We start from the raw sequence: 22,852 nt of genomic DNA on the forward strand, positions 1-22,852 counted from the left end.
TTTCCCCAGTGTCTGTTTTTTCCTAGCCCTCCTGGTTTTGACCCTTGCCTGTCCTGATGCCGAACCCACCTGCCAGACCACTCTCCCTGTCCTGACCTCGAACCTGCCTATCCCCTGGTACTGTTTGGACTCTAACCTGGTTATGAACCCTCGACTGTCCCCGGCCTGCCTTTTGCCTACCCCTTTTGTTATAATAAATATCAGAGCTCAACCATCTGGCTCCCGTGTCTGCATTTGGGTCTCGCCTTGTGCCCTTATAAAGCATTATTGAGCGCATCTGCAGCAATTACCGACTGACTTGACAGGTGACTTGAACTTGACTTGAATCTGCCGTGATACTATGCTTAGAGGTGGGGGGAGGGGGGAATGCAGTTGTTGTTCAATCACTGCATGAATATGAATTATCGGTTATGCATATTCATAAGTTGTCAGTCTTTTCTTGCAGTTTTTTCCATTAGTAAAACTTGTTGTTGTTCACCAATAGTTTAATAAAATAGATGAGTATTACATATTGGCCTATGTGTTTTCTTGCTGTGTTTTCATCCAGTACAACTGTTAAGGAGTGTACGTTAGCATACAAAAGCTGGCCTCAGTCTTCAGCTCCAAAGATGTCCAGCTCCAGTTATGATATTGGCAAATACTGTTTGTGGTTTCTGAAAGTACAGAATAAAGAGGAATTATTCATTAGAATACAATTTCAGGATATAGCAATAAAACAATATTTGAAAGAGGTAACATAATAACACTGCCATAAAAATAATGTATTACATTGACAAAATCACAAATGAGTTATAACAGTAAGAAACAGTAACTGTTGAGCTCCACAAGGGGGCAGAACAGAGCTATGCGAAACAGGCCAAATGAAAACAAGCCATGGTCATAAGGCCAGGGTCGCTTCAAAAGACAACACAACTAATATTTCCCTGCCAAAATTACCATTGTTTTACAGAGATAATAGAAGAATGTAGCTACATAAGCACGACTGAGTATAACACCGTAAATGTTACGAAGTTAGTAATGTTACCTTGCGTGTCCGTGGTTACAAGGAATACACACAAATATATTATGCTCAACACATACAGTGAGCAACAGTAGAAAAGACATTCAGAAACTATTATAACGTAATAAGGCATTTACTTTGGAGATGTGTGCGTTTCTATCAAAGTTATTATCATGTAGTAATGAAAACAACAATGAAGGCACCAGCCGGAAAATGTGAAAAAGTTTATGCAGGTTCTGGTCTGACTGGAGATACGCAAATGTCTGCATACTTGATCTGCGTAAACAATGGCGAAGTGCTTGGGGAAGTTTTTCAGGCTCAGTAATGCCCCCCCAAAAATGTATTGTCCACAAAAGTGAAATGGCCTACTTTTATGTGAATTAATGAGGAGGCGGAACACACCTCAATTCAAACTGTTGTTAGAAAACACAACTTGAAATTGACAATATGAAACAGCCTATAAATAAAAAGCAGGCAGAGTGCCTTAGTTTGAGGGCAGCACGGATTAACTGTCCTGTTGAGTGACAATCGCATGTTGGAATAGTGAGTGCATTTTGACATCACGTATAAAAAAAACTCACGCTGGGACGATCCTTAGATATTTGGAACTCATATGTGAAAAGGTCAAGAGCACACCTACCTTTTTCAGCCATAATTTTGAGGAAGACATCGAAGATTTTATCAGCAACACAGATCACACACTGCATCGAACCTAATGATACATTGAATCAGAAACAGAAAAAAAACCTGGTCATCTACCTCACGAGGAGCAAAAAAAGTATATACAATCAAGATAAAATATTAGAACACAGATAACAGTGTAGCTGCTTAGACCCCTTGCTTTTTTTCAATCTTTACTAACGACATGCCACTGACTGAGTAAAAGGTAAAGAGTTTCTGTGTACGCGGATGACTCAAAACTATACATGTCAGGTACTACAGCGACTGAAATGACTGCAACACCCAACAAAGCGCTGTAGTTAGTTTCAGAGTGGGTGGCAAGGAATAAATTTGCCCTAAATATTTCTAAAACAAAAAGCATTATATTTGGAACAAAACGCTCACTAAATCTTAAATGTCAACTAAATCTTGTAATAAATAACGTGAAATATTTAGCAAATTGAGATGACAACTGCTTGGAGTAACACTAGTTGGTAAACTGTAATGGTCAAAACATATTGATGCAGTAGTAGCTAAGATGGGGAGAAGTCTGTTTATAATAAAGTGATTCTCTGCCTTCTTAACAACACTATCAACAAGGCAGGTCCTACTGGCCCTGGTTTTGTCACACCTTGACTACTGCTCAGTCCCATGGTCAGGTGCCACAAAAAAAAGGACTTTCAATTGGTTCAGAACAGGGCAGCATGTCTGGCCCATGGATGCACACAGAGATCTAATATTAATAATATGCATGTCAATCTCTCCTGGCTGAAAGTGGAGGAGAGCTTGACTTCATCACTACTTTTATTCATGAGAGGTATTAATATATTGAATGCTCCGAGCTGTCTGTCTAAACTACTGGCACACAGCTCAGACACCCATGCATACCCCACAAGACATGCCACAAGAGGTCTCTTCACAGTCCCCAAGTCCAGAACAGACTATGGGAAACACACAGTACTACATAGATCCATTGACTACATGGAACTCTATTCCACATCAAGTAACTGATGCAAGCAGTAAAATTAGATAAAAAAAAACAGATAAAAAAACACCTTATGGAACAGAGGGGACTGTGAAGCAACACAAACATTGGCACAGACACATGCATACACAGCACGCACACACACGCGCACACACACACACACACACACACACACACACACACACACACACACACACACACACACACACACACACACACACACACACACACACACACACACACACACACACACACACACACACACACACACACACACACGCACATGCACATGCACTATACATTCACATGGATTTAATAATGTAGATATGTGGTAGTGGTGGAGTAGGGGCCTGAGAGCCCACAGGGTGTGTTGTGAAATCTGTGAATGTATTGTAATGTTTTAAAATGGTATAAATTGCCTTAATTTTGCTGGACCCCAGAAAGAGTAGATTATTATTACTCCATAATAGATGGAGTAATAATAATAGATGGAGTAGCTGGGATCCATAATAGTAAATTACACCCACCCGATATGTCCTTCTGGATGGCTTTGTCCTCTAAGTACCGGAACATCACCTCATGTACTCTAGCCAGTAAACAGACAGTAGGTACGTTGACATGGCGAAGTCTAGTTTGTTGATCAGAGCAGATCCTTCAGGGGAGGGGTCTAACAAGTTGATGATGGTGGATTGTAGGTCACTAAGCTCGGCCTTGGTGATAGACAGGTAGTTATACTCACAGAAAGGAGACAGGTAAAGTTAAGACTTAGAAAGGGGACAAGTAGAGTTCCAATAAACATACAGGTGCCATTATTTAGGGTAGGTGACTTGACCACCTGACTGTGCTGGTGTGTGTCTGGCAGAGTTGTACTCTCGGAGTGGAGCGATTCACCACTGGGGAAGATCAGGAGAGGAGACTTGGTGGCGATCTCACACACTCCCTCATACCACTCCTCTGGCCACAGACCCAAGCCCTCCACAGCAAAGGCCATGACAACAACGGAGATGCAAACTAGTAACCTTTCGGCGAAATTAGCCATTTTGAATCCAAAATAGCTGACCTACATGATTCGTATAGATCCGATGAGAAGTTTGGAGCAATACTGGCTGTATCCAAGGGTCAGCCAATCATTCTCATAACAACAGAATGCATCACGCGACTGAAGAGAGAAGAGACAGGTGATGAAGTATACTTCATGAGCTGTAATCGAAAAACAACTAGCATTTGGAAAGTTTGAGGTGAGGGAGAAAGTGTGGTGGAACAAGTATTGTTAGCATTGTTAACCTGTTGCGATGAGCAATCCTGTATCCGGGATCTTAAGTATAGCCTCAAGCTCATTAGCATAACGCAACGTTAACTATTCATGAAAATCGCAAATGAAATTAAATAAATATATTGGCTCTCAAGCTTAGCCTTTTGTTAACAACAATGTCATCTCAGATTTTCAAAATATGCTTTTCAACCATAGCAAAACAAGCATATGTGTAAGAGTATTGATAGCTAGCATAGCATTAAGCCTAACATTCAGCAGGCAACATTTTCACAAAAACAAGAAAATCATTCAAATAAAATCATTTACCTTTGAAGAATTTCGGATGTTTTCAATGAGGAGACTCTCAGTTAGATAGAAAATGTTCAGTTTTTCCAAAAATATTATTTGTGTGGGAGAAATCGATCCGTTTTGTTCATCACGTTTGGCTAAGAAAAAAACCCATATCCGGGAGTGTAATTATAGCCTCAAGCTCATTACCATAACGCAACGTTAACTATTCATGAAAATCGCAAATGGAATGAAATAAATATATTGGCTCTCAAGCTTATCCTTTTGTTAACAACACTGTCATCTCAGATTTTCAAAATATGCTTTTCAACCATAGCAAAACAAGCATTTGTGTAAGAGTATTGATAGCTAGCATAGCATTAAGCCTAGCATTCAGCAGGCAACATTTTCACAAAAACAAGAAAATCATTCAAATAAAATAATTTATCTTTGAAGAACTTCGGATGTTTTCAATGAGGAGACTCTCAGTTAGATAGCAAATGTTCAGTTTTTCCAAAAAGATGAGTTGTGTAGGAGAAATCGCTCCGTTTTGTTCATCACGTTTGGCTGAGAAAACCCCCCGAAAATTCAGTCATCAAAACGCCAAACTTTTTTCCAAATTAACTCCATAATATCAACAGAAACATGGCAAACGTTGTTTAGAATCAATCCTCAAGGTGGTTTTCACATATCTATTCGATGATAAGTCATTCGTGGAAGTTTGGTTTCTCCTCTAAACCACATGGGAAAATGCATGCAGCTGGAGATTACGAAATCATTTCGACGGGGGACAACAAGCGGACACCTGGTAAATGTAGTCTTTTATGGTCAATCTTCCAATGATATGCCTACAAATACGTCACAATGCTGCAGACACCTTGGGGAAACGACAGAAAGTGTAGGCTCATTCCTTGCGCATTCACAGCCATATAAGGAGACATTGGAACAAAGCGCCTCCAAAATCTGGGGCATTTCCTGTTTGAAATTTCATCTTGGTTTCGCCTGTAGCATCAGTTCTGTGGCACTCACCGATATCTTTGCAGATTTGGAAACGTCAGAGTGTTTTCTTTCCAAAGCTGTCAATTATATGCATAGTCAAGCATCTTTTCGTAACAAAATATCTTGTTTAAAATGGGAATGTTTTTCATCCCAAAATTTTAATAGCGCCCCCTAATGCATAACTGGTTAAGTATTGTAATGAAACAGCAGGGAGTAGGTCTCGAACCCTCAACCTTCGAGCCCGAGGTCCGGCGCGCTATCGACTGTGCCGCAAAAGCATGCTCGAACGACAGAGTCGATTTCCACGCTTATAAACCCAGGGTCGTTACAGTATCTTGCTAGCTGGATCGAATTCTCCGTTAGCTAGCCAGAGAAATGTTGAGCAACATTAGCCAACTTAACTGATCAAATAATTCAGTTTATGGTGTGAAAATTTGCTTTTTTAATAAATTCAGATATCTAACGTTAAGCTAGCTAAGGTTACAACATCAGATGAGCTAACGTTAGTAACCTAACCAATTCGCTATAGTATTAACTGGTTTCTGACTCCTTGCCATTCCTCAAGTTATAACGTGTTAGTTGCTTACTGGACCCTGGCAATCTGTGTGAAATGTTAACTAGTTAACTAGCTAATGAACTAACTACTATCTGTGAACTACTACACAATGTGGTTAATTTTCAGAATGAGAGAATGAGGTGAAAATTAGACTTTGCTTATGGATTCAGTGGATTCAGGGATCAAGTGTAGCTGGAGCTGGGCCTGGCTTAAGCTGGATGCCACTATATAGGTGAAAGGAACCCCACACACTTTCCCTCTTTCTCACTTTTTCAATACCTGCCTGAAAGAGATCAATTATGCCAACAAAGGGTATCATGCTCTGCTGGCACTATGTAGAACAGATGTCCACAGGCAGAAAGTGTACAAAGTAATCATGTGCCCGAAGATATTGCTTTTGTTGTATTGAACTTGATACTTGTGTGTGAGTGAGGGGGGATTATTTAATGTTTTACTCAGTGAACGTTATTTTTGCACACATGTATCCTTGTGCACTTGATCGATGTCTGCTATATTGGGACACTATAATAGAGCAAAAATAGAATGCCTGTTTTTTTCATTCTATTTCTACTTTAAGATGTTTTTTTCCCCAAGTGCAATATTTTGATGTGTGTGGTCACAAGTGTTCTATTATAAAGGCCGTCATGGCTAACTGCAATATTGGTGTATTGTTTTTTCTCAAGACTTGTGTGTCATTTGCAGTAAAGTCTAGGCAACAAATAACATTGGATTGTTTTCTTTAAAAAAAATTAGCTGTGAGTTAGTTTTACATTAACTACGTTTTATTTTAAACACAGAGACTGATCATGTAGATGATTTTCTTTGTTGTATAATTAGTTAAAACCTGCATTTCCCCCTAGCAGGGATGTTTTTTTTTGCATGTTTCAGTCACCTTTTTGGGGCCTCAACAGTTTGCATCCCTGCAACAGAGTACAGCCAAAAGTCCCTGAAGAGCTTCTGAAGGAGTGGATTAGCCTCAATGATTGGCAGCAGCCGTCTGGTCAGCAGTAAAGGACGAGAAAAGGGAGATGGATAGAGATATATATATATACATATATTTTAAATTTCACACTTTATTCAGACAGCTGAAAGCAAAGGGGAGACAGGCTGGGAGCGTTACCGCTAAGCCCACAGGCTTTGCACAGGTATAGATGGATGACAGAGATTGAATGTCACTGAGGAGAACTCAGTGGTCCACAGTGCCATTTTTCCAATGAAGGCCAGTGAATCTGTATTGCATTGGCATTGTAAAATCTAGAGTAACAATGTATGGGCATATGTCAAACTTTTTTTCTTAACAAAATAGCACATTTTTACTGTATTAGTGATTAAACATGTAAAACTGTGTAATCTCCAATAATTGCCGTCAACGTATCAATTAAAGTTACCAGTTAAATGGACAAAATTCAAAATTCGTCCAAAAAATACAGATACGGTATTAAGTGATCAAGTGACTGGGGCAGAGTTAAAGATTTCAGACAGATCCAGCACTTTGTACACTTTGTTGTTTGATCTGAGCTATTTGTTCAGGGTAAGAGGACATCAAAGTTCAGTTTGGGCTTTCTGCTCTTTCTTCACAGTGTTGCAAACAGACCAAACAGACCAGTTCCTGCCATCACAGAGAAAGCACAGGTAAGCCATTTTAGAGTACTTGACTGACTGCCGTCAAATACGTGAATCCTAACAAGATAAAGACTATCACTGTCGCGTTCGTACATAACTCCTATTTATTAACTGAAAAGTTCCTCTGAAATTTAAGCAGAAATGTTTGCAAGTTTTGAACAACTGCAGAATACTTTTTTGGATGTTCTTTAGTGTGTATGCCTTCAACCAAAAGAAGGCTAAGCATGTTGCAATTGATATTGATCATGGTTCTTGATAAATACATTAGGTCAGTGTTTCTCAAATGGTGGGTCGTGACTCATGCCTTTGCTGAAGACTTAGACTAGAAACACTGGTTTTAGGTTATTTTGAGTCACAATAGAAAAGTTTGATCAATCTCCTCGGGCTCTGTCTGTCGTGATGTTGACGGTGGTTTGTTCTAGATGAATAAATGCCTTCTATATCTGTCTGCTGTGTACGTGTCAAGATGTGGGTTGTCACGGTCATCGCTGTGTCCTGTGTCCTTGTCGGCCCCTCTCTCGCCGGGGTCAAGGACCTGGCCTCTCACTTCAGCTTCTATGACCAGAGTCCGACCCCAAACACTGAGCCGGACCCACGAGGCCTCGGCCGGGGTGGAGCTCTGGACATGGAGAACATTCCTCTGGAGTTCCACAAAGAGAACACGGTGACCAATGATCTGCCCCTGGAAGGCTTTGAGGACGAAGACTACATCGACTTTGACAAAATCCTGGCTGAGGGAGGGGACGACTACAGGTGGGTGATACACACTTACTAATCCTGTAACGATGTCAAGGGATTTAAGCACTGGGACACTCCATAGACACAAAATCCATTGGTTGCAGTCTTTGGAGCATGGTGCATGCTTGTGGGTTTGATTGACTGTGTAAATCATTTTGGATGAAACACTTCTGATAAATGACCATATTTTCATAATATTTATATTATTACAGTGAGGGGGATGAGATTGATGAGATCGCAACTCCCGCTCCGCATATCGACATCTTCGCTGAGCCCTCAGATCCAAAGACGCGGCGCGCACGACTCCTGAGCCTATTTCACGACCGCTCACGCCTCCAACGAATCAACGTGGTCAACGCCCACTTTGGCTTCAACCTCTACCGCAGCCTTCGGAACAACGTCAACCAGACCCACAACATTCTGCTGGCGCCCGCCGGAATCTCCATCGCCATGGGCATGATGTCACTGGGAGCGGGGCCTGGAACACATTCTCAGCTCTACCGGGTGCTGGGATTCGCCAATTTCGTCAACGCCAGCAATCACTACGACAACGCCACGGTGCACAAGCTGTTCCGGAAGCTCACACACAGACTCTTCCGACGCAATTTCGGGTACACGCTGCGATCCGTTAATGACCTGTACGTGAAAAAGGAGGTGGCGGTGGAACCGAGTTTCCGGGCAGACACCAAGGCATACTACTTTGCAGAGCCCCAATCGGTGGATTTCAGGGACAAGGCGTTTCTGGTCAAGGCTAACCGGCGCATCTCGAAGCTGACCAAAGGACTGATCAGAGAACCACTAAAAAATGTGGACCCCAATATGGTGCTGATGCTACTCAACTACCTCTACTTTAAAGGTAAAGATAACATAATATAATAAATATATTATAACATCAGAGCAATAAGACTCAACTATGCCATTTCTATGGACCAAGCACCAAGTATCTGTCTGTCTCTGATTATATTTTGTCAACATTAAGTCAAATCTTTTAAAGTGATACATTATGGTCTATTTTACATTTCCATTGGGCCTAGATTTTAACAACAAACTTAAAATCCTCTCTTTGTAAGAAAATTGTAGAAACATTTTATTGACACAAGCCAAACAATATCTCACCCACACAAACAACAAATCCCCACCCACACAAACAGGTACGTGGGAGCAGAAATTCCCAAAGGAGATGACTCACTACCGGAACTTCCGTGTGAATGAGAAGATAAACGTTCGAGTGCCAATGATGCAGAACAAAGGGAACTACCTGGCGGCTGCAGACCACGAACTGCAGTGTGACATCCTACAGGTGGGTGGTAGACATTTAGTTCAGGGAAGTGAGCTATATCAACACAAAAAAGAAGAAGATTCAGTGCAGTGCAATTTAGGCCTCGGGCTTAGGGCTGGCACAATTACCGTATAAATGTGTAACCGACGGTTATGGATTTAGACCGTCTCAAAAAGATTCTCATTTCATTATCGTCATGATTATTCTAGCTCCCCTATGTGGGGAACATCAGCATGCTCATCGCCCTGCCCAGGAAGTTCTCCGGCATGAGGAAGCTGGAGCAAGAGATCTCCCCCACAGTGGTCAACAAATGGCTTAGCAACATGACCAACAGGTGAGAACATATGACCACATCTGACCAATAGGTAAGAACCTGACTGACTGACAGGCATACACGATAAAAGAGAACAGCACACATGACCATACAAGACAACAGGTGGCCATTCCAGACAAAACTTGACCAACATTTCAGCAGACCTGGCCCAAGGTGAACAGACCTGGCCCAAGGTGAGCAGGAATAAGCACCGTAACGGTATGAACAAAAGATGACCACTAGGTTATAGTATAGGGCCAGAACGACCACATTATGGAAGCTATGGGATAAGAGACACAGTGCCTTCAGAAAGTATTCACACCCCTTCACTTTTTCTAGATTTTGTTGTGTTACAGCGTGAATTTAACATGTATTAAATCGAGATGTTTTCTGTCCTACACAAAATACCCCATAATGTCAAAGTAGAATTATGTTTTTAATTTTTTTTTACAAATTTATAAAAAGTGAAAAGCTCAAATGTCAATAAGTATTCAACCCCTTTATGGCAAGCCTAAATAACTTAATGACTGAAAATGTGCTTAACAAGTAACATAAAACGTTTTTTGGACTCTGTACACAATAGTGTTTAAAATAATTTTTGAATGACTACCACATCTCTGTACCCCACACATAAAATGATCTCTAAGGTCCCTCAGTCGAGCAGTGAATTTCAAACACAGATTAGTAGATTAAAAAAAATATTTAAAAAAAACAGACATTGAATATCCCTTTGAGAATGGTGAAGTTATAAATTACACTTTGGATCATGTATCAATACAACCAGTCACTAGAAATATATTGGCGTTCCTCCTAACCCTAAACCAAGGATGGCTCAACAACATTATAGTTACTCCACAATACTAACCTAGTTAACAGAGTGAAAAGAATAAAGCCCGTACAGAATACAAATCTGAATACAAAGTGCTATGGGCAAATCCACTTACTGAGTAGCACTCTCCATTTTTTCAAGCATAAACATAATGGAGCTAAGCACAGGCAAAATCCTAGAGGAAACCTAGTTCTGTGTGAAGATTAAAAACTTTTTTTTTCTAAATAAAAAAATGGGTAGATGTTGCACATTTCAGGTGTAGAAAGGTCGTAGAGACTTACCCAGAAAGACTCGCAGCTGTAATCACTGCCAAAAGTGCATCTACAAACTATTGACTCAGGGGTGTGAATACTTATGTAAATTCAATATTTCTGTATTTCATTTCCAATACATTTCTATAAAAAAATAAATCCCTTTGTCAAAAAAATAAAAAATAAAAATCCCACCATTATGGGGTATTGTGTGTAGATGGGTGAGATCATTATGGGGTATTGTGATGGGTGAGATAATGTAGAGTAAGTCAAGGAATATTAATAATTTCTGAAACCAGTCTATGGGTCTAAAGAGTATATTCTGTATTGGTCTCTACCCAAGGACGCGTGAGGTGGTCTTCCCTAGGTTTAAGCTGGAGCAGAGTTATGACCTGATAGACAACCTTAAGGAGATGGGCCTCACAGACCTCTTTGAGGAGAGGGGTGACTTCACTGGGATGACTTCAGAGAAGATCGCTATTAACTGGGTAAACAAACCTCCAAGAGAGCAAACACCACAATCTTAACTTTCACTGCTCGATGCTAACACCAACAATACGCTGTCAAAACCAAATAACTTTTTATCTAAAAATGTTAGATAAGATAACCATTGGGTCATAACTCGATTCTCTCTCTTCTCTCCCCACCAGTTGAAGCACCAGGGGACGATCACGGTGAACGAGGAGGGGACGGAGGCTGCGGCCCTGACCCAGGTGGGCTTCATGCCCCTCTCCTCACAGATACGATTCGTTATAGACCGGCCATTCCTCTTCCTCATCTACGAGCACCGCACAGACTGCCTCGTCTTCATGGGCCGCGTGGTCGACCCCTCACAGAGCTAAACGCTTCGTAACTCTGTAGTTCATTCTATCTAGAAAAATGTACCTACTAACATTAATACTTTTTTTAGGATTGTATTAACAGTGGACTAATTAACAAAATATTTGTTTTTATTAACTATCTTTTTAAATGTTCTTTTCAGCTAGCATTCACCCAAAGTAGGAAGGCCTTTCAAAAATATTGGCCTGGTAACAAATTCTGCTGATCCTACAATGGGACTACTAGCTGTCATGGCGAACTCTATGAACTTGTGTCTGAGAGAGGTTAGTCAGGAGTGTTCATATTTGCTGTCTGTTAATGTTCCATCTCTCTCTGGAAGTTGTTCGACTAGAAACACTAAGCTTTGGCTATTCAATAAATGTTTTAGGGGAAAACAACATAGTCAATTTGACCATGACTTTCTTGTTTAGTTTTTTTTTTTAAATGTTTGATGTTTGGATTTTCTGAAAAGTGTTTAGCTACTGTGTATGTAAAGTTCTGTCTAGAATGTTAGATAAAAGAATAAACAAAAGCATTTGAGACTGTTGAAAATGCTTTTGTGTTGTATGACAAACATTTAAAGGCTTTACAAGTTAAAATACAGGTGCAACATTTTTTTTCTCTAGTACATTTTCAGCAATACAAAAAAATGACCTAATTCAAAATTCAAAATCCGGTCTGGCTCAGTCGGTAGCGCTTGCCAGGATTGTTGGTTCGATTCCAGTAGCCACCCATATGTCAAATGTATGACTAAGTCGCTTTGGATAAAATCATCGGCTAAAATGACATATATTATGTTAAAATAAAGAAAACGTACAAATACAGTAAGCTTTCCAATAAAGGGTGAAAACAAACGCTACAAGATAAAAACCCAGTTACATATTTAGCAAAGAGTAAATATTTGTCGGCTGAGTTAAACTCTAATTAGATGGAGCTCAGATCTTTTTGGGTTGGCACCATCAGATCCATCTCACACACACAAAATATTCTATATTATATATTCTTCAAAGTAGCCACCATTTGCCTTGATGACAGCGTCAATGACAGCGTCAACCTCAACCAGCTTCACCTGGAATGCTTTTCCAATAGTCTTGAAGGAGTTCCCACATATGATGTGCCCTTGTAGGCTGCTTTTCCTTCAGTCTGCCATCCAACTTATCCCAAACCATCAGGTAGCCACAGGTAGCCTAGTGGTTAGAGCGTTGTTCCAGTAAATGAAAGGTTGCAAGATTGAATCCCGAGCTGACAAGGTAAAAATCTGTCTTCTGCCCCTGAACAAGGCAGTTAACCCACTGTTCCTAGACCGTCATTGTAAATAAGAATTTGTCCTTAACTGATTTGCCTAGTTAAGAAAGGTTAAAAAAAATTGGTTTGAGGATAGGTGTGTCAGGACCCGGTTACGAACCCGGGTCTCGGGAGTGAGAAACAGTCACTAAACCAACTGAGCCACGAATAGTCGGCAGAACCCAGAAGATGAGGCAGACACAGCAGTACTTGAGACGGTGTATTTAATGAAGTAAAAAGTGAAGTTCTTCAGGAAAACATGTAACTCCACAACCTCAAAAGGAATTCCACAAGAACAAAGGTAATCCTCCAAGACAAAAAGGTAAATCCACAAGGTGGAAGGTAAAGCACAAAAAGCCTCAAAAGATACTCAAAAACAAACAAACAAGAACAAAAAAACAGAATTCCACAAGAGAGTCCACCGGGATCAACAAGAGTTCACAGAGTACTAGGGCTGGGTGCTAACATACAAACACAGAGCAAAGAACTGAGGAAAACAAAGGGTTTAAATACAATCAGGGGAAACGAGGCACAGGTGCAAATAATAATGGGGATCAAGGGAAAACAAAAGGTCAAAAGGCACAATGGGGGCATCTAGTGACCAAAAACCGGAACAACCCTGGCCAAAGCCTGACAAGGTGATTGTGGAGACCAGGTCATCAGATTTTTTAAACCTTTGATTAACTAGGCAAGCCAGTTAAGAACAAATTCTTATTTACAATGACAGCCTACCCCGGCCAACCCCTAACCCGGACAACGCCGGGCCAATTGTGCGGCGCCCTGTGGGACACCCAATCACGGTAGGTTGTGATACAGCCTGGAATCGAACCAGGGTCTGTAGTGACGCCTCTAGCACTGACATGCTGTGCCTTAGACCGCTGCGCCACTCGGGAAAAAAATATCTGAGGCTGCACTCCATCACTCTCTTTCTTGTTCAAATAGCCCTTACACAGCCTGGCACCTGTTGGGTCATTGTTGAAAAACAAATGATAGTCCCACTAAGTGCAAACCAGATGGGATGGTGTTTTGCTACAGAATGCTGTGGTAGCCATGCTGGTTAAGTGTGCCTTGAATTCTAAATAAATCACTGACATTGTCAATAGCAAAGCACCCCCACACCATCACACCTCCTCCATGCTTCACGTTGGGAACCACACCTGCAGAGATCATCCATTCACATACTCTGCGTCTCACACTGTGGTTGATAACATTTGAAAGGAAACAATTTGAACTTTGTTGAAATGTGAAATTAATGTTGGAGAATATCATTAGATCTGGTAAAAGATAACACAAAGAAAAAAACATATTTTTTGTGCTATCATCTTTGAAATGTAAGAGAAAAGAAATCCGTTTAAAAAACAAATTTCCTGCAATTCTACACATTTTGCAATTGGGCTGAAAGAAAATTAGCCGTTTTTAAATTCTACACATTTTACCATGTTCTCATGCAATTTGAGTGAGGAAACATTATAACAAAATCAATTGGGAGGCCCCATGCCATGACATTTTTTTTATGTTAGATTTTCTGACAGTCTATTTTCATTGGTGATTGTTAGTTTTCAACGATGATCTTATTGAAAAATACAGTATATAGCTCCTTTATCTTTTCTACATAGTTTATATCTGGTCATATACATTTAGACTGACAATGATTTAGCACTATGAAAATGTTTTTCTAATAAAACAACTAAAAAATATATATTTCTAAGGAGTGGCAAAGAATTAGAAGTGTCGGTGGCCCGTTACTGCTAAATAAATATAGGGGAAACACTGCTGGGCTTATAGACTTTCATTCTTCTTCTTTTTGAAACCGGAAACTTTAGGACAACACCTTTTGAATCTAGAATATTTGGTAAATAGGCTAATGTTCATAACTTGAACTTGTCTTGAAGCTTTTAGAATCAGCTTAGTAGGAGGATAGTTTATTGGCTATCTGGTGTTCAACCTCGCATGGATAGTTTTCCTAGCCCCGCATGGATGATTTCCTTCTTAATATGCTTGATTAAACTTTTAATTCAATATGGTTTGTTCTCTCTTATTGTTAGTCCCCTGACTACTTTACATTTTTAGTCTATTCAGACAACTTTTTGAGCAGGAACTCCGTTAGATGTATTCATGGTTGAATCGGAAGAAAGCCACTCATAAAACAATGAAAGTGTAGCCTATAGCCCAAAGTCATATTCATAGCCTATCGACTGGAAAGATATGGGAATATAAGTTTAAAAAATGTAAACAGATAGACACAATACGGAGTGTTCGTTATTTAAAAAAAAATAGGTATGGTCTATAGGCTAATGCCCATGCATTCGACCGAGAGAGAGAAAACAAATATTTTCTGACTAGACATTTTGTGCTGCTTTGGTGGAATTCTCTGCTCTGTCTGGCCCACATACCTCTTTTGTGTTCTGTACATAACATATTTATTGAAATAGGCTAAGAAAATAGGACTATGGCTGTCAATCGTCGATAGACAATACCCCTAAGACACACTCGTTCCTTTACTTCAGGTACTCGCAGAATCGTGATGCCTGCCTGAGTGCGAATGAGTGATTTGAGCGCCAATGGTACCACAGCAATGACTGGAATAAGAACCCCAAGGATGCCTGCACTGCTGGATGCCTGAAGGAGGAGGAGGGGAAATCACTATAAGACACTTGTTATTACAGTATTACCTCATTTATTCAAGTCAACATTTATTTGCCAAAACTCTTCAGATGAAACATGTTTCTAAAGTGGTCTCCAATCCCCTGTTATTGCCCTCAGTGTGAGTGTGAGTGTGCGCGCGTGTGTGTGTGTGTTTGTACCTTCAATTCAGGGCCCTTGTCCAAGTCCCTCTTGGTGGCTCTCTTGCCCTCCACCCCCAGCTGGACAAATAGCTCCAGCACATGGATCATCAGCTGGAAATGGACCACCTGCTGGAAATGGACTTAGATATTGGCCAGAGATCCATTGATCACAGCCAGGGAGCAGTGTCTGCAGGATACACAAGTACCACACACAACTTTGTCATTTCAACACTTCATGAAAGCCTATGAAGCCCTTTCGACACCCATGATGGTATTTGTACTCCTTTGAGGAAAACCCCCACCTGTATCCATGGTCTCTGTAGTCCTTAGTGGAGAAGTTCACCACTGAGCTGGCATTCACACTGATCTGCTGAAACAGGTTCCACATTTCCTGGTAGATATACTGCTAAGGATAATATATATATAGTATTTGCCATTTAGCAGATGTTTTTATCCGACGCGACGTACAGTCATCCATGCATACATTTTATGTATGGGTAGCCCCAGTGGAAATCAAACCCAAGTGCCATGCTCTAATGCTCTACCAACTGAGCCACACAGGGCCACGGAGAGAGAGAGAGGAAGAGAGGGGGAAGTGAGTTTACTGAGAAAGAAGGGAGTGAATTCACTGAGGGGGAAATTTGTTTGCGTGCGAGTGTGTGCGTGCGTGCATGGACAACTCACATTGCCTGTGATGACCATGCAGCCCAGTTGGTCTATGATGAGAACATTGAGAGGGCGGCTGGCAGAACTTCTGCTGCAGGATGGGCTCCATAACTCGGGGAGTGTCCCTCAGAGCCAGCACGATGTGACCCAACACCCTGATTGTGTGGTCCAGGATCAGGTGGCCTCTCTGGGAGAGAGAGAGAGAGAGAGAGAGACAACGGATTTGTCGGAGTGGCTGTCAATCATGGGTAGTGTTATCATTAGTAAAAGGGAGAGCGAGAAACACTGGATTGGTCAGAGTGTGTCAATCATTCATGGGCAGGGTTATCATTAGTAATAGGGTTCCTGAGGGGTGCAGCGGTCTGCATCTTAGTGCTGGAGGCGTCACTACAGACACCCTGGTTCGAATCCAGGTTGTATCACAACCGCCCATGATTAGGAGTGCCATAGGGCGGCGCACAATTGACCCAGCGTTGTCCGGGTTTGGCCGGTGTAGGCCGTCATTGTAAATAAGAATTTGTTCTTAACTGACTTGCCTAGTTAAAGAATAAATACATTTTTTAAAATAAAATGTAAAAGTAAAAAGGGGAGAGAGACAATGAATTAGTCAGAGTGGCTGTCAATCATGGGTAGCAGTGCTGTCATCATGTAACGCTCCGGGTGTCGTGGGTGTGGAGTCAGACACAGGAAACAGAGAGTGCAATACTGTGCTCTTTAATGCACTAACGCAACACTGGGTGCTCAAAACCAAAATGCCCCAAACACGGGGGACGAAAATAGTACAGCTTAATACACGACCAGGAACAAACACGTTCCTCTACTATATAACCGAAGGTCACAATAATCAAATCAAATCAAATTTTATTTGTCACATACACATGGTTAGCAGATGTTAATGCGAGTGTAGTGAAATGCTTGTGCTTCTAGTTCCGACAATGCAGTAATAACCAACAAGTAATCTAGCTAACAATTCCAAAACTACTACCTTATAGACACAAGTGTAAGGGGATAAAGAATATGTACATAAGATATATGAATGAGTGATGGTACAGAGCGGCATAGGCAAGATACAGTAGATGGTATTGAGTGCAGTATATACATATGAGATGAGTATGTAAACAAAGTGGCATAGTTAAAGTGGCTAGTGATACATGTATTACGTAAGGATGCAGTAGATGATATAGAGTACAGTATATACGTATGCATATGAGATGAATAATGTAGAGTATGTAAACATTATATTAGGTAGCATTGTTTAAAGTGGCTAGTGATATATTTGACATCATTTCCCATCAATTCTCATTATTAAAGTGGCTGGAGTTGAGTCAGTGTGTTGGCAGCAGCCACTCAATGTTAGTGGTGGCTGCTTAACAGTCTGATGGCCTTGACATAGAAGCTGTTTTTCAGTCTCTCGGTCCCAGTTTTGATGCACCTGTACTGTATGATGTTGTATGATGTTGCCTACCCTCACCACCTGGGGGCGGTCCGTCAGGAAGTCCAGTACCCAGTTGCACAGGGCGAGGTCGAGACCCAGGGTCTAGAGCTTGATGACGAGCTTGGAGGGCACTATGGTGTTAAATGCCGAGCTGTAGTCGATGAACTGCATTCTCACATAGGTATTCCTCTTGTCAAGATGGGTTAGGGCAGTGTGCAGTGTGGTTGAGATTGCATCGTCTGTGGACCTATTTGGGCGGTAAGCAAATTGGAGTGGGTCTAGGGTGTCAGGTAGGGTGGAGGTGATATGGTCCTTGACTAGTCTCTCAAAGCACTTCATGATGACGGAAGTGAGTGCTACGGGGCGGTAGTCGTTTAGCTCAGTTACCTTAGCTTTCTTGGGAACAGGAACAATGGTGGCCCTCTTGAAGCATGTGGGAACAACAGACTGGGATAGGGATTGATTGAATATGCCCGTAAACACACCAGCCAGCTGGTCTGCGCATGCTCTGAGGACACGGCTGGGGATGCCGTCTGGGCCTGCAGCCTTGCGAGGGTTGACACGTTTAAATGTTTTCCTCACGTCGGCTGCAGTGAAGGAGAGTCTGCATGTTTTAGTTGCGGGCCGTGTCAGTGGCACTGTAGTGGAGATTCTTGTTTTAGTTTCTGTCTGTAGGCAGGGATCAACAAAATGGAGTCGTTGTCAGCTTTTCCGAAAGGAGAGCGGGGCAGGGCCTTATATGCGTCGCGGAAGTTGGAATAGCAATGATCCAAGGTTTTTCCAGCCCTGGTTGCGCAATCGATATGCTGATAAAATTTAGGGAGTCTTGTTTTTAGATTAGCTTTGTTAAAATCCCCAGCTACAATGAATGCAGCCTCCGGATATATGGATTCCAGTTGGCAAAGAGTCAAATAAAGTTTGTTCAGAGCCATCGATGTGTCTGCTTGGGGGGGAATATATACGGCTGTGATTATAATCTAAGAGAATTCCCTTGGTAGATAATTCTGTCGACATTTGATTGTGAGGAATTCTAAATCAGGTGAACAGAAGGACTTGAGTTCCTGTATGTTGTTGTGGCAACACCACGTCACGTTAACCATGAAGCATACGCCCCCGCCCCTCTTCTTACCAGAAAGATGTTTGTTTCTGTCGGCACGATGCGTGGAGAAACCAGCTGGCTGCGCCGACTCTGATAGCTTCTCTTCAGTGAGCCATGTTTCTGTGAAGCAAAGAACGTTACAGTCTCTGATGTCCCTCTGGAATGCTACCCTTGCTCGGATTTCATCAAGCTTGTTGTCAAGAGACTGGACATTGGCGAGGAGAATGCTAGGGAGTGGTGCACGATGTCTGACCAGAAGACCGCTTCGTTTTCCCCTTTTACGAAGTCATTTTTTGGGGTCGCCGGCTGGGATCCATTCCGTTGTCCTGGGTGAAAGGCAGAACACAGGATCCGCTTCGCGAAAGTCATATTCTTGGTCGTACTGATGGTGAGTTGACGCTGCTCTTATGTTCAGTACCAATGTAAGAAATAACACGTAAAAAAAACAAAAAACTGCATAGTTTCCTAGGAACGCGAAGCGAGGCGGCCATCTCTGTCGGCGCCGGAAGTGCACAAAGAAACAGGCTGTCTTAATAAAGCCCAACTAATGATTCCCTAACAGGTGCTAACAATAAACATACAAGGAGGGGGAGGAAAGACAATCAGTGGCAGCTAATAGGCCGGCGGCGATGACCACCGAGCGCCACCCGACCGGGAAGGGGAGCCACCCTCGGTCGGACTCGTGACACATCAGTAAAAGGGGCAATAAGGGATCTCGTCATCATATCCACAGTAATCTTCATCATCATCATCATCATCATGTTAAAAACTTACTTGTTATTCTCCTGGGAGATTTAGAGACGGTTGGACAGGCTGGCCAGGAAAGCCTCTACTTCGACACTTGAGATAGAGAGAAAGGGAGTAAGATTGTTTAATGCTATAAGTAGGTGTATGTGGGAGTCCTAACCGCAATCCTAACTTTAACCATTAGTTGGGAAGATGCAAAACTGACCCAAGATCCACAACTTCACCCTACACCTATGTGGGCGTAAGATGTTTGAGTACACCACGTGTGGGTACCTCTAGATGTTGCCGATGGAGATGTCCCGGAGCTGTTCATACGTGGACGACTGGTCCTTCCTGTGAGACAGGATGTTGAAGGTGGACTGAGAATGCTCCTCAGTCAGGTTAATCCTGATCTCTGTCGCCACTTCGAGAGAGCGCAGGAGAGAGAGAGAGATATCAAAAATGTCGAAATAAAAAATGTCTCAAGATATAATAGCAGACTAGTAGATGTAGTACTGTAATAGTGAGTTGTTACATACTGTATGGCTTTTGCCAACTGGAATCAATAACTTAAACTGTGTATCGATCTGTTCAGACATCGAATATGCTCCACTGAAGCGGGACAGCTCAACAGGAAATGGGATTGGCACGTGACACAGTTCTCAGCAGAACATGTAGCCTATGTAACAACCCAACGTGTCATTTAGTAATTAGATTACAGCATCTGTAATTTGGTTCTTCCTGTCCTGTACAGACTTGGCTGTGATGATTTGGCTTTCCATTGCAAATACTTTACTTGAAATGATGGTGATATGTCATTGTTTTACATGATATGTTGTTGTTTTAGGTTAACGCACTGATTTGTAAGTCACCCTGGACAATAGCATATGATAAATAGTGGATTTATATTGTGGAGATTTTGGGAACAACAGTCCCAGCACCAACACCTCTGAGTTTTTCCCAACGTGCCCGACAGGCAACTTATACTGTGTGATTAATGAATGTCTGAAAGGCATCTGCTGCGCGGTCAGACTGTTCCAAACTCTAATTCACATATAAGAGATGGTAATTAGTCGTCCTGTAACTGGTAGATATAAATCCACTCTTAAATGTTTTGGTAGTGTATGGCGTTGGTAGTCATGGTTACCTGGGTTGTACTGGCTATGGTATTTGTAGAACTTGACGAGGACCGAAAGTCTCTGTGCAACGTGGTAGCCGAGTGGGCTGCTACTGGAAATCTCTCACACAGGCATCCTAGACCTTACAGACAGACAGATATCGAGAGAGATCAGAGTGGGCTACTACTGGGCGTGGACCCCAACAGAGATCATTGTGGCGCTATCAGCATTTTTTCATGCTGCGGTCAGAAAGCTTTGGAACATAAATCATTTTTTTGTCCTGCGGATTTTTGAAATGGTTGTCTTTCTGTTTGAATGAGTTTTCTATTGTATTACAAGCACCTCTTATATACCTCACTATTCACAAACTGTCATATGCTAATTTTTGCTGCTTCAAGTTCTAGCCTATACTCTTCTCTCTTTTGTTGGGCATGTGAGATAAAATGTGCCTGTCAGGATTTGGCCAGGGTTGTTCTGGTTTTTGGTCACTAGATGCCCCCATTGTGCCTTTTGACCTTTTGTTTTCCCTTGATCCCCATTATTATTTGCACCTGTGCCTCGTTTCCCCTGATTGTATTTAAACCCTTTGTTTTCCTCTGTTCTGTGCTCTGTGTTTGTATGTTAGCACCCAGCCCTAGTACTCTGTGAACTCTTGTAGATCCCGGTGGACTCTCTTGTGGAATTCTGTTTTTTTGTTCTTGTTTGTTTTTTTGTTTTTTTGAGTATCTTTTGAGGCTTTTTGTGCTATTCCTTCCACCTTGTGGATTTACCTTTTTGTCTTGGAGGATTACCTTTGTTCTTGTGGAATTCCTTTTGAGGTTGTGGAGTTACATGTTTTCCTGAAGAACTTCACTTTTTACTTCATTAAATACACCGTCTCAAGTACTGCTGTGTCTGCCTCATCTTCTGGGTTCTGCTGACTATTCGTGGCTCAGTTGGTTAAGTGACTGTTTCTCACTCCGGAGACCCGGGTTCGTAACCGGGTCCTGACAGAAACACAGCGCCAAATATGAACCCAGAGGCAGCCAGTTCCCAGGACCTTGTTGCCATGCTGTCCCACCACCAGGAGACTGTCCAACGCCACGAAGCCGCCCTGGTTCAGCAAGAGGCCTTAATGGCTAGACATTCTCATCTTCTGTCGGAGATGCTGACTTCCATAAAGCAGATATCTGATCGACTTACCCCGGCAACAGTTCCCGTCCCAGTACCCCAGATTCACGTACCCATGGCAGTTAACCCTCTGGCTGAACCTCGTCTTCCACCTCCCCAACGGTTCTCAGGTGATCCAAGTGCTTGTAAAGGGTTTCTCACCCAATGTTCTCTCTCCTTCGAGCTGCAACCCTCGTCGTTCCCCACCGACCGGTCTAAGATCGCATATATCATCACCCTGCTGTCAGAAAAAGCCCTGGCCTGGGCTACTGCTGTGTGGGATGCCCAGAATTCCTGCTGTGCCAGCTACTCCGCCTTTGCTGAGGAATTCAAACGAGTGTTTCAAGGCCACAGCAGTGGTCCTGACTCAGCCAAACAGCTCCTGACTCTCCAGATGGTCGGCGCAGCGTGACGGACTATGCCATCCAGTTCCGCGAGTGGCTGGAACAACGAGGCGCTCACGGTGTGCTTTCTGAAAGGCCTTTCCGACACTATCCAAGATGAACTGGCCACTCGGGAACCACCGGACAATCTCGAGTCCCTGATCAAGTTGGCCTCACGCATTGACCAGCGTCTGAGAGAGAGAGAACTCAACCGTAGACCTCTAGCCCCTATCAGTCCCAGCTCCGAGTCCCCACCTTTATCCTCGCTGGCTCCACCGGAACCCATGCAGATTGGACGCATCTCCCAGGCTGAGAGAGACCGCCGGATGAGGGAGCGACACTGTCTATATTGCGGCAAACCGGGCCATTTCCGTTCCACGTGTCCCGGGCTCCAGGGAAACGCCCTGTCCCGTACAGACCGGGGGGAACTGTAATGGGAAACATAACCTCCTCCCATCCGTCCAACTCCCGTCTGCTCATTCCAGTCACCCTTTCCTGGGACAACCACAAGCTTCACCTTCAAGCCTTGGTAGACTCTGGAGCCGCAGGTAACTTCATGGATGGTGTCTGGGCGAAGGAGAATGGCGTTCCCTCTGAACCTCTAAGTGATCCCA

The 22,852-nt window shown here is 42.5% G+C and overlaps 1 protein-coding gene and 1 pseudogene across 1 annotated transcript; one reads left to right on the forward strand and one right to left on the reverse strand.

The window, feature by feature from the left end:
• Positions 1–504: 504 nt before the first annotated feature.
• Positions 505–22,852, reverse strand: part of LOC127907079 (phosphatidylinositol 4-kinase alpha-like) — a 31,369-nt pseudogene continuing 9,021 nt past the window's right edge.
• Positions 7,321–12,144, forward strand: serpind1 (serpin peptidase inhibitor, clade D (heparin cofactor), member 1). The gene is made up of 7 exons (XM_035755616.2): positions 7,321–7,372; positions 7,830–8,116; positions 8,314–8,957; positions 9,253–9,401; positions 9,590–9,714; positions 11,117–11,261; positions 11,424–12,144. The coding sequence occupies exons 2-7, from the start codon at positions 7,830–7,832 to the stop codon at positions 11,613–11,615; spliced, it is 1,542 nt and encodes a 513-aa protein (XP_035611509.1). The 5' UTR covers positions 7,321–7,372; the 3' UTR covers positions 11,616–12,144.

The sequence above is a fragment of the Oncorhynchus keta genome, chromosome 14 (assembly GCF_023373465.1).
Source record: "Oncorhynchus keta strain PuntledgeMale-10-30-2019 chromosome 14, Oket_V2, whole genome shotgun sequence".
Classification (NCBI taxonomy): Eukaryota; Metazoa; Chordata; class Actinopteri; order Salmoniformes; family Salmonidae; genus Oncorhynchus; species Oncorhynchus keta.